Raw genomic sequence first — 16,146 nt, 5'->3', positions numbered from 1 at the left:
TTGACTCTCTCATTGCTCGGAATCTATTTGGAAATCAGTTCCTTTGTGTTTTCCAATGACAAACATCAAACGCTCAATGGGATGCTACGTGAGGACTTACTTGGCCAGCTTGGTGTTATCGTTGTCATCCCTGCCCCACTCCCAGTCCCTGCCAGGGTCCATGGCAAAATGGAGTGCCAGCAACTTGTGCTCCGAGTCCGTCAGAGGGATTACAGCTGAAAGATGAGAATCACGAGTTTAAAGGAGTTTGCAGGACGTTGACCTGTCTGACGGACAATCTACTAGTCTGAAATAGTCCAAGAATGTAAAGTCAAATGTAGTCTGAAACTTGAACAGAACATGATTTTTTTTTTGTATGATTAAATGAATAAGCAACAAAATGAAGCCACAAAATGAAGTGGCTCAGATCATTTAATCTAGAAGTCACCAACGTTTTTGAAATGAAGCTACCGTGCTTCTTTTCTGATTGACTGGCTGATGGATGAAGGGCGACCAGTTTGAAGCACACTTGTGATACAACAAAGTGGTTGAAATTATAATCGGTTATTTTTTTACTAATTAAAGAACTTTACACCGATCTGATCGGCTGGATTGGGATCGGACGATATTCAGCATTTTAGGCAAAATCGGTGATCGGCTGTAGTCTTAATTTGCCCTATCAATCAAGAACATCATTGATCGGCTCCACAAAATAAGACATTGCATTTTATAATTAATATTTATCATAATTTTTAAATATTTAAAAAAAAAATGTATTTATATTTTATTATTCTATTCTCCCCCAATGCATTTCAATTGACTTCAATTATACGTGGGTTTCACTATTTGTGGGCGGGGTCAGTCCTTATCCCCGGTGAATGGCAGTAGTCAACTGTAGAGTAAACATAAAAGTTTTTTAAATAGATTGCCCCATCTTCTGATTGAATCGGCGTTTGACTATCTTTTTTTTTTTTTAAACTCGATTGCTGTCTGGCCCAAAAATTCTGGTCTACTACTAATTCAAGATTTTCATAGTGAAATCACAGGAGAGTATGATGCAGCATGATTTAACACTAAAATAAAAAAAGAAAAGAAAATATTGTCAGTGTCTAAATAAAATTAAGAATTATTTTCTTTGTAAAACACAGAGTTTGATACATCCCCTGGGTTAGATCTTATTGGACTGTGGAAGTGTACCTAAAATAAAAACGTTTTAGGTCATGAAATTGGACCAGTTGGGTGAGGAAAAGCATTCGTCATGCATACTTTGAGGAAGTGAGCGGTTTGAAGACTGATGGGGGTTGCGGCACTTGATTTGGTTTCATAATCGAGTGCGTTCAGACACGGTGGCGTGTGATAAGAGGCCAGATGATTTCATTCATCCTCCGCTGATACCATCAGATCCTCACAGACAGGAAGAGGACCTCAGCCCTAATCACCAGACGCAAAACAAACAAACAGACACCCACCCTTGCCTTCCTGCATCTGACCACTACACGTGCGAGGCATGAACGCCAGCGAGGGTCCTACTCATCCCATGTGATATATCTCCTTGGATTACTGAATGCGTGTGACAGTGTGTTGAGGCGGAGGCCGGGGCAGCGATCGCCATGACAGCAGAGAGTGACAGGCTACTCAAATTGAGAACAATCCACACAGATGAAAGATGCAGTCCACTTGCTCAACTGCCACTCGGCTGTCGGTCGCTGCAGGCTTCATAGCGACAGAGGAACCAGCCCAGCCCTCTTTCAGCTCTGAGGAAACCGCTTGCTATGGCATCCTTTTTAAGCGCGCTTATGGACAGTATGTGACAAGCGTCACAACACTGGTGGGACACGTTCTGTGATGATGCCTCCCTGGCCTGGTACCGGGTCAGAGCTTCCAGAAAGGCGTTAGCACGCTCAATATGATCACTATGTGAGCTGACATCAGTGGCCACAATGCTAACGCGCCCCTTCAAGCTGTGTACAGTACTCGCGCGTTAAGCAGCACTTCACATACCCGCCCAACCCTTTCACTCATTTTTCTCGTGAGGAAAATAAGCGTCGCATGTCTGAATGACTGCGGACCCTTTGGGCTCTCGTGTCTCACCTCCATTCCTGCCAAATGACTGGAGAGACGGGTCATCGAGTCGCCCCGCCGCCATCACGGGACCCGCATCAATTTGAAAACAGAGCGAATCTGTCAACTGAGGACGCCATTGCCACGTTGCTGCACATACTTTTAGAGCATAAGACCACGTCACGTTCAACCTTAGTGGACTAACAACAACACAAAAATAATAATAAAAAATAATTTAAAAAAAGTGCTTATTTGATGGAAAAATCGATAAGCGATTCTAAAAAGATTTGATAGTAACAGCCCTAAACAAAATGAGAACACTCACACCCAGCTGCTTGCCTAAGCGACTAATCGGACTTCAGCTGATGATGATGTCACCTAATAGGCCAAACCCCTTAAAGGCACACCTTTCAACAATTTACTACTAAAACCAGTTTATAGCTTTACACGTTATTTTACTACTTGTATGTTCTTCAAAAGAATTGAGACTGAAACCTGCCGGGAATAGCGAAAATCCATAAATAAGTGATATTCGAATTGTTTATAATTGTCTATGGATTATAAGATGGTGGTAAAGTAATTCTTTTTTTCTAAGCGAAATCCACAATAATAGTGAAAAAGCAAATTCTTTGTCCAAATGAATCTCCGCCGTTCACACCGACATAGTTCCTTGATAGATTTTCACCAATTTGCATTTCAGTCTGTAACGTACAAACCCAAAATAATCACGGATTCACTGTAACATCACAGGGAACACAGCTTGTCTGTTAAAAACCACCGATTTCTAGCTTGGCTTTGCACAATACAAGTCACGCCAGCGAGCTAAAAAAGACACGACTAATGCCTGTGGCACGGCGTGATGAGAGGCAGCATTCATCGAAAATACACAGCCTACACCCCCCCCCCATGTGCGCACAAGGCAGCTCGCACCAGCTCTCTTAAGTTGAGGTCATGCAAGCAGGCAGGGGAGGTCCGTCGTCAGGTGGCGTCCTGGCCCCCGCAGCACGAGCGCAGCTGTCCTAATTTCTCGCCTTTCCAAAGTGCTGCTGCGTGGTGAGCTATTGCTGCCACTTGGACCACGTCCAGATTCCGAGATTGCCAACGAACCTCCGGGAGACTAAAGTGTGCTGTAATGTATTTAACTATCCCTGCCGGCAGCCTTGTTTTGCGGTCCTTGAGTGGCTGTTTCTCACAGCGTAACGCTTGGATGACATCATCGCCCTTCGCTGGATGGGAGCGGTGCGCAATAACAGCCGTATTCACCTTGCTCACTTTGCAGCTTCGCTTCAAGTAGCCGGCAAGAGAGGAAACGCGTGTTTTCTGCAAGCAAACAGCTGTTGGAAAGGCAGAAGTGTGTGTTTTTTGTTTTTTTTGCGGCTGATGCAAACTCAGCATCTCAAGCATCGCAAGCACTGGATTGTCTGGCCTCTTTTTGTCCCCGCAGAGGACAAAGTCACCCATTGCAGCTTTGCAACACTGAGCCAATGTTTCCTCTGTTCAAGAACAATTTGTGCTGTCTGGAAAAGTTTAATTCCTGACGACTTTGGTCAGTGCACAGCTGCAAATTTAAAGGTCCCAATTCACCAGCAGAGTAAACAGCAGTTGTCCATTTTAAGACTACCTCAGCCTCTCGCGGCGGATTTTTAACAGCGGAACCTTCGTGGTTTAATTCCAGCCGGATCCCATTTGGAGCGGCGGAGGAAACCACAACAAGTAACGTTTTAATTCTGATTGCCATGTTGGTTCAATTAAGTGGACAGCCTGGCGAGGAGAACATTAGGAGTGTTTAATAGATAGAGTGGTGAAAGCTAGCCAGAGTTGGCCGGTTGTTGCGTTGGTGGTCTTTTTGTGTAAAAGACGGCCTTTTACTTCATTCAAATAGGAGCTGGAGGGGCTGCTGCAAGGCTGCCAAAGAAAACCTGTAATGGGTTTAGGAGCAGGGCTGGAAATAGAGTTTTCCAGTGGGCCGGTTTGACCACAGGAGCACAAACCGGCTGATGAAAAGTCACAGCAAGCGGCGATACAGAGGTCGGTCTTTAACAAACAGTTTGCGTGATAACCTCCTTAACCTTGACTATATTAACTCTGAAGCAATGCCCCTTGCTCCCGGCTGTTTTACTGGATTTGACAGTGTGACGTGTTATATTGCTAAAAAAACATGGAACCTACCAAAAGAAAGATTAGAGTGTTTTTGTTTTGCAGCAATTAGCATTAGAATATAGCTAACTTTCATCATTATTCACAGTCCTGGTGAAAACACTTGTTTGTTGCAACATGGCCCTGGCTAATCTCTTATACTCTGCTGCCACCTGCTGGCCATTTTTTCTAATAACTAGCATTGCTTTAAGCCACCTCTTCATGTCAGAAGCTGCATCAAAGCCTTCTGTATAAAAACATAAAAAACGTATAAATACGTTTTTGGGAGTGAAGGACAAAGCATTAAAAACATATTTACACGTTTTTGGGGTTTGAATGAGTTAAAGATCATTGACACAACCTCTAACTTTTTGGTGGCCCTTTCCCAGTTAGCTTCTCGCAGTGCACCATTGAGTGGCCATGCAAGCAACCTCAAAGGGACCAACAGTAGGATTTGTCTGTGCAATTTAGAATCAAGTTTCCGGGCGGGACCCTGCTTTAATCCTTCATACAGAGAGCTGAAGAAAGAGGCAGTATTCTCAAGCACCTGAACACACACATGACCACCAACAGCCCGAAACTGAGAACGAGTCTCCACCTGAGACATCCACACAGTGGTCCGCCTGTCTCGTTTTGCTGGGGGGGGGCCCCCCTGGCAGGCCTGTGGACCCTGCCCATATGTGGAGATGTGATCAAGAGTTTACTTAGAACTGCCCTAAATGGTAGTGGGGACTTTTGATTTTGACCTTTTCCTCGGATGACTTCTTGTATGGCTGGCATCCGGTCAGGAACACGACAATCTAGCATCATTTGACTATTTCTATTTATAACACATAAAAACATGAACGCATTTCTCAGTAGCACTGCTCTGTAATATGATTCCCCGTATGAATCTAGTAAAAAAAATGTTTTCATAACATCCTGGTGAGACACTGCAGATGAAATGTTCCCTGCTCAGAACTCTGTGTACCAGGGCGAAATAGTGCCGGCTTGCTGCAGAGAGATTGCCACGGAGGCTTCTGTGGATCTATGCGCCATCTAGTGGACAAAACATAGAATCCCCACCCAAATAAAAGCATGGGTGCTGAGTAGGTAATGACTGTGAGGAGTTGGCTGCACTTGAAGTGCTGCTGGCAGTGGAGGGTTAGCAGCTTTGTAATCATGTCTGCCTGCTAGTCTGCAGTGGTCAATTTCTGACTTAATAACTAGGTTGATGTTTATATGCTGAGAATAGGATCTTACTCAGCAATGAGACGCAGGAGAAGTTGTTTAGTGTGAGTGTGTATGCGAGAAAAAGACAGAGAGAAGAATCTGGCCGGCTGCCCACGGAAATGACAAGAGAGTTCCACCCACTGAGTCAGATACACAAGAGTGCCGTGACTAAGGCTGGTTGTCAAGGAGAGCCACTCTGTTTGGCAATTAAAGGAACACATGCGAGGATTATTGTGACCTCAAGAATAAACGATGAGTCCTATGACCAAATGGGGGGAAATCAGCATAGCGCCCAAATGAAAATGCTAACTTTGAATTATGTTATAGGTAAGGATGGCAATTTAGCCAATTTTCTGATGTGTGAAGAATTTTAACAAGAAGTCCAGACAAGTTTCGCCAAAGCGTGAATGTCGCTCTCATAGTTGTCATCATCTTATTGTTCCATAAGGTGGTATCTCACTGAGCGGCGAATGTTGGATTTGTTAACTTTTATGACGGATGTTGGCAAGAATCAGTTCAGTTACTCAGAGTTGCCCAAAAAAAGGAGTTCCGACTCCGAGCCGGGCAGTACAAATGTAAACAGTTCAATCACAAGCTGCTGATTGGTTTATTACGTAGGCTGTGTTTGGAAATTAATCGGGGGGGTCGTACACTCGGTCTCTCTGAAGCTTGAACAGTTTAAGATTGGTGTTAGGACGCAAAAATTAATTTCTGAAGGCAGGCCATGTTGACGGCAAAGAACAAATTTCCGGTTGGATGAATTGCCTAAATATTTGTATTCTTGTTCATATTATGTTAGTGGAATATGAGTTAAGCAGCAAAGTCCAGCAGCTTTTATCAATATTAGAAGGCGGCCATTTTGAGAATGACATCACAGTTGCTCAGGTCGCAGGTAACAACCAAACGCAGCTCAGCTTCAGAAAACAGATGAGCTGTGATTGGTCATTGCCTGAACCTGAGCAACTGTGACGTCATCTTCAGTCGACAGCAAGTGATGGATAAAATTGGCTGGATTTTGCTTCATAACTCTTAATCCACAAATGTAATATTAATCAGAATGTCATGTTTAGACTAGTGAGGTCACATATAACATATTATTGTCAAGAAATGGTTAAGGTTGACTTCCCCTTTAACTAGGATTCTGTGTCAAATTGTGGCCAAAAGGAAGAATCCTGGTCGGTCAGTGCACCTTTTAGTGCTGTAAAAACTATCGATATGACACATATTAGTTGCCATGATGACTACTACTTCGTTTTCATCTTTCTTTTGGCTGTTTCATTACCGCCACCTTCTTTTTAGCATGGCCACCAGCGGTAAGTATTTGTCAAGTGCCAAGAGAAGGCCAACAGGATTAGGGAATAGGAATTTTGGGTGTCAGTTTGAGCTCTAATTTTAATATATACAAGTCACACCTGAGTATAAGTCACTGAAGCAGCCAAACTGTGAAAAAAAAAAAAGTGTGACTTGTGGTACATTTGTTCTTAAATGATATGATTTTTGGATTTATGACTGAAGAAGAAATTAGGCTACTCCACAAAGGAAAAGTGTAATAGAATGCCATTTTAAGCCAATCTACCTACTCGCAGAGTTAAATATAATTGATCTCCAAGATCCAGTAATTACCCCCAGAGATGCACAATCAAGTTAACAATTACAAAAACAATTTAGTGGTTATACTAGACTCAAATTGCTTCTCTATGTAAATTGGTGTGAAACGGCTTAAAGAAAAGTACATTTATTATCTAGTCAAATTGCCCAAAAAAACTAATATTCTCCGTTTTTTTTATTTTTTATTTTTTTTAGACCTATGCAAAACTATGCTCATCCGGAACACTAATAAAGGGGATGTTCTACTTTGCACTTTTCAAGACGACAACATTTGAACTACAAAACTCATGTTGGATATCATCAGTAACCCTTCTAGGCAGCAAACGCATCGGCCATAATTTAACCCTATAAAGCCAAACGTATCATATAATACAAGACATTTTGAGCGCTCTATTTCATGAGTATAATATTTTCCCCGCCCCATTAAAACCCTGACGTATATGATCTGACACATGCGCATTGCACGGATAATCCAATAGAGGGCAGTATCACCCATCTGAAGGCTTTTCCAGCGACCTTGCAAGATCGGCCCAATTGAGAAAGGAGAGACGCCTATGCTTATTAATAGTGGGAAATGTTCTTTCTGATTTTTGGAAGTACTAATATGTCTGTTTATTATTACATTTTTGAGAGTTATAAATGTACAAATTTAAAGCATTGTGAGCAGATGTATCAAAATATGACTCAAATCAAAAGTCATATATGTGGTAGGTGATTTTTTTTTTTCAAAAGGACCATTAAATACACTATTTACAAAGAATCTGAATTTTCTCTCATATGTTTCATGCTTCAGGCTTTATAGGGTTAAATGATTTTTCTGCTATAATACACTGATTTCTATAGGCTCTACAAAATGTCAATGGTCAATAAAGTTTTAAGAAATCAAAAATCGACACATTGATTTATTATACCCTTCCTTAGAATTAGTGCTAAATAAATCACGGGACCCCTGCTGTCCACGTTCTGGCCACTCCCAGGTTTCCGCTGCCAACTGGCATCTTTTAATAATGGATCACACATAGCTCTACTGCTAATTCATATATTATTCACCTCCAGTAGGACAGGCAGGCTTACTTGCAATCTCACCATGAAGACTTCCTTAATTTCACTGAAGAAACACTGCTGTAGTTTCCCCCTCAAGAACGTGCAATAACGCTTACCTTGCTCTCGCTGCTGGTCTCTCTGCTCCATGGACACCAATGCGGAGAAATGCGCCTGATCGTAAGCCAACACCAGCGGGGAGCAGTGACATCGACTCGGAGGAACCTCCAAGGGTAAGTAGAGACCTCCGAACGGGATCGGTGCAAATGCTGGAAAGTCAGGAAGGAAGTTAAGTGTGGACTCGTCGTGGAGAGGATCGAGATGAGTCGCGGCGTCACCTTCTCCTCCCGAGTCTCTGAGCATCGTGTCGGCCACCACGACAATCGGCCTGCGGAGCACATGGGCCAGCACAAAGACGTGGAACTCCTCCAGGCTCTCATACACTGGATCCTCAGAGTTATCCACCCTGCAGTTGGAAACACCCGTGGGATTTCATGAGGATTTCCTGAGTTGGTACTAACAGATATAAACACATAAGTAGTAAAAATAGGAAATTTATAACCTAATCGCATGATTCCCCCCCAACCTCAAATCCCTTAGATGTATTTCACCTGGCGCCAGTTAACAGACTGGATAGCAATAGGCCCATCTGTTCAGCCTCTACGTGTTGGAATGAAAGACAAGCAAAAGGAAGTGCAGATTCAGAGCGCTCAAGCTTGCCACCGCTAGGGAACGAGAAAATGTGCAACAATTAAGTTGTCGGGCACACTAACAACCTACGCGGCCAAATTAACTCTAATGAAAAGCCTCTTAATATGTGAATCCCACTCAACCCATTTAGGGGCTCATCTCACACTAGGACCATCAAGCATTCCAAACCTGATTACCGTGTTACAGCCGAGCTCAATGACAGGTTAAAAACCACCACGCTAATGGGAGTAAATGAGGCATTTTAAAAGGGGAGGTTGTCGGTGACTGAAAACCAGCTAAAAATACAATTGAGCTAAAAAGCATCCCTATGCTTCACAAATTCTTTTTTGGTCAACACAGCACACCTGTTTTGTGAGAACAGTAATGAGAAAAGGCGCATACGGTTTCTCCGTGTGAAGGAGGAGGAAACTAGTTTGTCTCCAATAAACGTGCTTGCATCGGCGTTTATGCAACAGGGAAGCCACAGCGGAGTGGGAGGGAGCAGGCTGAGATGGGAAGTGGCAAAAAGACGCCACTAGATGGCGTAGTATGACATGAACTTTTATTGACTTTCAGGTGGGACTAAACATGATTAATCAAGTTAACCCGAACAACTTTTTCTCCTCATTTTTTCCCCAGTCAATGTTAAAGCTTTCCAAGCAGGCTACAGCTGTGGTAAATTATATATTATTATATTTCTAGAAAGGCACAAAGCTACACCCCAAATGATTCATATCCTAGTGTAACACTCTAAAAACAGTTGGGTCAAAAATAATCCAACTATGGGTCAAAAATAACCCAACTATGGGTCAAAAATGGACAGATCCTCTACTTGGGTCAATTTAACCCAATTTTGAGTCAAGAAATGGGTCTTTTCAGCGTAAAACAACTCATAAACATTGTTTAACATTTTTTTCCCATTTTTGTTAATAAGAGTATGAAAACCTAGAAAAAGGTATGGTACATTTAGAACAGATATACAATTTCTGATTAATCGTGAGTTAACTAGTAAAGTCATGCGATTGATTACGATAAAAAAAAATGTAATCGCCTGACGCCCCTCATTTTTAATAATCTTTTCTTTTTTAAATTGCGTCAGGCGATTGGAATTTTTATTGTAATTAATTGCATGACTTCAATAGTTAACTCACGATTAATCACAAATGTAATATCTGTTCTAAATGTACAATAAACATTTTTTCTAGGTTTTCATACAGTCAAATTGTTAAACTAACAGAAATAGTTCAAATGAATTTTTGACGTCTATAGCCGTCAATGGCAGTGAATGAGTTAATAAAGTTCGTTTCATCCAAAAGGGACTTGCAGATTTATATTGTTTCAAATAATTTTATTCGTCTTAATATGTTTTACGTTTAAACATTTTCTTGTTTTGTACCAAAAAATTAATGATCGTCCTATTTGTGATTTCAATTATTACTAAAATAATCAATATTTTCTTCTTAATTCAAGCACTTCCTCAAAATCATGAAAATCAGAGTTGCACAGCTCAAAACATTATGAGGCAAATACAAATCTTTTTTTTTTTTCTAGAAATATGTTATGCAAGTTGCATTTTGAGCATATGTGTGGGAGACGTGCATTGGAGACGGCTTACCCTCCGCTCGTGTTGCCGTTTTTGCTGAGGTGAGTGCGAGGCTCACTGGAGGCCAACTTGAGCAGCTCGTTCCACTCCCGCTCCCACTCCTCCTCAGTGTACACCAGGCCAGACTGCACAAGCAACACAACTCTGATCAGCACATGCTCGCCCACAATCATCCCTTTTATCAGTCAGTGTCTCCGTTTCCAAAAAGGTGTGCTGAACCTGTTGCTACCTAGGGAAAAGCCTGACAAAAGTTAATGCGCCGCCTGACCACTAAGGCTCACTTAAAACGGCAAAATGTGGGCTCCGGCAGAAATTACTTGATTAAGGCATGTGATGAATTCACTTGCTCGAATGAGCTTATTAACTCATTCACTGCCATAAATTCATAAAAAAAAATTAAAAGATTATTAAAAAATTAGGGGCAACAGGCGATTAACATTTTTAGTTGTAGTTGCAAGGCTTCACTAGTTAACTCACGATTAATCACAAATTTTATATCTGTTCTAAATGTACAATAAAAAAAAAAATAGGTTTTCATACTCGTTAACAAAAGTGGAAAAAAAAGTTAAACTAATAGAAGTAGTTTAAATGTTTTTTTTTTACGTTTATAGTCGTCAATGGCAGTGAATGAATTAAAAAAAGAAAACATTAAAAATTTGGGGTGTCAGGCGATTAAAATTTGTAACCATAATTAATCGCATGACTTCACTAGTTAACTCACAATTAATCACAAATGTTACATCTATTCAAAATGTACAATAAAAAAAATTCTAGGTTTTCATACTCTTGTTAACAAAAGTGAAAAAAAAAAAAAAAGTTAAACTAATAGAAATAGTTGAAATGAATTTTTTTTACGTTTATCGCCGTCAACGGCAGTGAATGACTTAAATTGTCTGGATGGAGAGTCTACCAACCTCCTTGTTCTGTTGGGTTTGCTGCCACCTCCACCTCCTTTTCAGGGCGTCTCTCTCGGCTCCGCTCTTCATCATGGTGTACAGAGACTTCCTCAGCATCAGGTCTCTATCATGAAAGCCCCACATCCCTGGTGGAGACGCATAGACGTCATTATTGTTGCATGTGGAGAATGCGAAATGACAATATTAGATGATAATTCAACTTTCAAAATCATCTTGATAGTATGTTGGCTCAGTCATCACGTCATTGACAGGTCAACTCTGAATCCCTATTTTAGAGCCTATAATAGCGGCGGGCCAATCTGGACACCCCATACAGTACTGTTTTTTGTGGTTGAGCTAGCTTTGATACATTGACTTGAGCACAGTTAATTTTTATCACTGAAAATTAATATTTACATAAATATCCTACTTTTTAATTGCCAATATGAATAGTTTGAAGTGGGATGGACCGATTATCGGCACCGATATTTGGAATTTTGACAAATATCAGCCTTTTAAAAAAAATTATCGGACGGACGATAATAGATCAGTTTAAAACTGTGTTGACCTCAGGGAACTATTTATTTAGATTTTTATTTTTAAGAGATGCTGCTGACCCGAGGAACTCTCTGCATCTGTTAATTTTGTTTTTAAGTAAAACCAAGATAAATGATATTAATATTTCAGTTATTTTGAAATTTTGGAAAAGTTAATTTACTGTAGAAAACTATAGAGAGCTATGATATTTACTTGTTTAAGTTTTAATATGACCCTGGGAGCTCCCTGAAGTTTGTTTCAAAACATACAGTATGACGATTGTCTTAAGATTTAAAAAAACAAACAAAACAAAAAAACATGACGTTTTGCAAATCTGAAAAGATGTTCAATAAACATATGCTTTAAGACATTCCAAAAGGTTAAGAGATGGAATTTATATTTAAAAATAAATAAATAAATAACGCTGATACTTTTTCCCTTTTACTGAAATTGAATATCGGCTCCAAGTATCGGCTATCGGTCTCCTTGACGAGTAATAATCGGTATCGGCCCTTAAAAAAAACATATTTGTCTTTCTCTAGTGTAAATATACACACAAACTACTGACACCATTTCAAACTCATACGCCCAACATTACCCTTAAAAATAAAGTGCACATGAATACATGTGGCAAAGACTCTTGAAAAACACTTAAAGGGCACAAATGCTGATATTGCAGACAAATGTGATGTACACTCTCATCGCTTGCAGCTTAGAGATGTACTCCTGACATATTGGAATCAAAGTTGAGTGCATGTTAAAAGTGGGATGTTTACCTAAAGAAGCAGCATGGAGGAGGCAGTTACCGTCCCCAGTGGTGGCCAGAGGAAGCAGCTTCTTACAACTAGTGCACATGGTGGACCACCAGTTCAGACGACCTGCACAAAAATATACAATATAGTTAGTAGGGGTGAGCCCAAAAAATTAGATTCTCATAAGAATCGCGATTCTCATTTAGTACGATTCAGAATCGATTTTAAATGTCCCAAAATCGATTTTATTTCAATTATTTTATACTGTCTTGCCTTTGTCTGTGTGTGCCTTTATTTGGAGTGCTGTTCATGTTGTACCCGGTTTGGCCACTGAGAGGCAGTGTGGTTCCACGCGGTCTAATAACACTGTTAAGTTGTAGCCACATTAGAGAGTAGAAGGAAAAAGTCACGATCAAGTTATTCCAATAAAAGTTTTGTTTTTTTTCAGCGTGGAGCCGTTCTTTTGAGTGATAAAAGTGCCGCGAGTAGCGCGCTAATTAGCATTAGCGAGTCAGACTGGAGTAGATCTTTACAATGCCTTGCACATCTATAGATTGAAGCAAAAATCATTGTCAATCAAATCATTTTGAATCAAAAATCGCTCTTAGTCGAAAATTGATTCTGAAACAAATTGCAGACCCAAAAATCGGAATAGAATCAAATCGTGAGACATTCAAAGATTCCCACCCCTAATATTTAGCAGAAGCAACACGCGAGTTATAAAGTATTATTTAAATTAAAGCCATTTTGAAAATTGTACAACAGTAAAATGTTGTTGTACAAAAATAAATGCACAATTTTGAGAAGAATTAAAAAAAATAAAAATAAAATAAATAAAAAGTGTACAAAATGATGACAGTCTCAGGCATTTGACATGACATTTATACAGTAGAAAACATTTGATATCCTGTAACCAAAAATCATCTTTGTTTGGTAAGGTAAAAAAAAATAAAATAAATAAAATAAAAAATATTTTTCCGGGGGCGACAGGTTATAGCGTGAAAAATATGCTAAATAATCTGCCCAAAACCAAGATGAAAATCCTCTTCCTCTCATATCACCCCAGCCTGCGTCCCTTGACAGCCCTGAGCCTTGCACACAATCCTCACATATGAAATAACGAAATACAAACAGATGCAATACTGTAAGCATGAAGAACAACGATACTGACCAGCTTGCTCCAGAGCCATCATGGTGGACTGCTCTATCAGGTCTCTCTCAATGAAACTCCTGAAGTCTTCGCTGTACACGCTGAGATCTGGCAGCTGGAATGTGTAGATTGGCATCTCAAGAGGGAACTGCTCGTTGGTACACTCGTTGGCCACTTGGAGTCGCGCCAGGGAGACAATGGCGGAGCTGGCATGTGAGATTCCGCGGGACAGACGCTTCTCTAAAGACCGGAGATGGAGACAGATGTGAATGGGTGAGGGAGGGAAAAAAAATGGTTCAAAGATGGCAGTCAAATGTAGTGCCCGTGGCTGTTTTCCAACGGGTTCTCTCGAACAATTATATGCAATGTTAAAATAGGGTGGCAAGACTCAGATTTTTTTCTCAGCATTCTGATTGACTTTAAAGTAAGAATTCAAACTTTATTCTCTGAATTCTGACTTTCTGACTTCCGCCCACAATTCATAGCTCTATGTCACAAAGTCAGAATTCTGAGATTAAAGTGACAATTCTCACTTTAACTCATTCACTCCCAGCCATTTTCACTGAAAGCAACCCCCTTCGTGTTCTATTGCTATCTTTCATCAGGAAAAAAAAAAAAAAAAAAAAAGGATATTTCTTTCTGTCTCCGTTTTGCAGCAATTAGCATTAGAATATAGCTAGTTGACTAAGTTTCATCATTATTTACAAATCTGTTTAAAACACTGGGGAAAAGAGCTTTTTTGCAACATGGCCCTAGTTGATCTCTTATACTCTGCTGCCACTTGCTGGGCATTTTTTGTAATAACTACCATTGCTTTTCAGGTCAGAAGCTGCATCATAAAAAAGAAAAAAAAACATAAAAAACGTATAAATACATTTTTGGGACCATGGCAATATTTAACCCATTAAGGCCAGGAGCGCGTGACTGCACTTCTCCCTTTAAATCTCAGAATTCTGAGAATAAAGTGAGAATCCTGCCAACCCTTTCCCCCTCCCTCCCCCTTTTCACCGGCCCTAATCCTCTTCCGTCATAATAGTCTACCTTGTCCATTGTCCTCCTGCTTCTGCGCACACGACCTGTCGATCTTGTTGACGTGGGTTGGTGTGTCACGTGCCTCTGGCGGTTTGTAGTAGCGGCCCTCGTTGAAGACCTGCGGCAGGTTGGCAGTGTGGACCTGCCTGAGCTCCTCATAATCGTTCAGAGCGGCACTGAGGTCCCAGTTTTTACCTGTCGGGCACAAATCAACAAATATATCCTGATAATGAACAAACAACACCAACGGGTACAAAGAAAATATTTTAAATAAAGATTTTTTTTTTTTTTTTGTAGTTTCAATGTTACCACGGAACTTTTTTCAACACAAACTAGCTTGCCTTTTCGTAAACAATACTATCTCAGGTGAACGGTATGGGATTTTTAAAATAGGTTTTAGGTGAACTAATGAATACACACTCACACGCACGCACGCACATTCACATACAAAATTAAAAATAAATAAATAAATAAAATAAAATAAAAAAGAGAGAGCAATGATGATGACGTCAAATCGGTAAAATTACCGAATGAACAATACTGAGCTCTCCAGAAAAAAAAAAGAAAAAATATAACTATCTCATATTGGACCTTTTACAAAAAGCTCAAAGTGGTGAGCTGGGCTCAGTCTCAAATTCTAAGGAACTACTGAACTGCGAACCAGCACAGCATGATAGATAAAAAAAAAATCATACTGGTCCTTCATACACACTTTTCCCACATTTTGTTCTGAGTTTCATTTTATTTTAATAGACGCCAATGCAAAAACGGTGAAATAGCGAGCAACGGCGAAAGGTTGAGGTTAGGTGGGGTCAGAACAGCGATGATGGTAAAGTGAGACAGATCCATTAACAGAGTGACAGCAATATCCTCATGCGTGGGAGGGACATGAGCAGAAACACACTCTTGTTAAGACTCGTTTGCGACGGAAGTGTGTGCGTGTGCAAAAAACTGTTTATTGAACTCACATTAAAAGCTCAAACCAATATTTCTTGGAATAACAATGTCACGCAATTACGAGCAGACTGTAGCTTGGCCTCAGATTAAAGAGCAAAGTGTACGCTCATTGTTTAACTGTCGGGGACCTTGGCTTTTTGTTTGGCTTCGCTCTTATCGCTTTCATGGAGTCGTTTCTCAGCGGAAGCAGGCGGCTGCTTTCGGAGTGAACGCTCTTAACGCCCAGTCTGCTCCAACACATTCATTTAAGCGTAGTGCAGCTAAATAGATTTTGTTTTAGAAGAGATTAAAGAGAACGTAATAGGGCAGGGAAAAAAAAAGGATACTGATGCTTCTGATAATGAGAGAATAATCCTCTTGTATAATACTGAAGACTGAAGACAATGAGAGGAACGAGTGTCTACCGGTTTTGTAATCGGAGCGTGTTCCGTGGGCCGGTTAATGGACTCCTTTAAAGGGGAAGCTGTGCTATTTCCTCGAGACGTCCAGACG

The 16,146-nt window shown here is 40.5% G+C and overlaps 1 protein-coding gene across 7 annotated transcripts in view; it reads right to left on the bottom strand.

Moving 5' to 3' along the window:
- otud7a (OTU deubiquitinase 7A) overlaps positions 1–16,146 on the bottom strand; it is a 36,346-nt gene that overhangs the window by 5,540 nt on the left and 14,660 nt on the right. For all 7 annotated transcript variants that reach the window (XR_013294578.1, XR_013294580.1, XR_013294577.1 and 4 more), the window contains exons 4-11: positions 14,707–14,892; positions 13,687–13,905; positions 12,540–12,641; positions 11,245–11,372; positions 10,343–10,455; positions 8,376–8,503; positions 8,157–8,306; positions 101–215 (exon numbers count right to left, since the gene is read on the bottom strand). Coding sequence is in view for 1 of the 7 variants with exons in the window: in XM_077569010.1 (XP_077425136.1) it covers positions 101–215; positions 8,157–8,306; positions 8,376–8,503; positions 10,343–10,455; positions 11,245–11,372; positions 12,540–12,641; positions 13,687–13,905; positions 14,707–14,892 (1,141 nt within the window). In the remaining 6 variants the exon portion in view is untranslated. The remainder of the gene's footprint in view (positions 1–100; positions 216–8,156; positions 8,307–8,375; positions 8,504–10,342; positions 10,456–11,244; positions 11,373–12,539; positions 12,642–13,686; positions 13,906–14,706; positions 14,893–16,146) is intronic.

This window comes from Vanacampus margaritifer, chromosome 6 (assembly GCF_051991255.1).
Source record: "Vanacampus margaritifer isolate UIUO_Vmar chromosome 6, RoL_Vmar_1.0, whole genome shotgun sequence".
NCBI lineage: Eukaryota > Metazoa > Chordata > Actinopteri > Syngnathiformes > Syngnathidae > Vanacampus > Vanacampus margaritifer.
The sequence above is the reverse complement of the archived record's forward strand: the minus strand, read 5'-3'. Positions and strand labels throughout refer to the sequence as shown.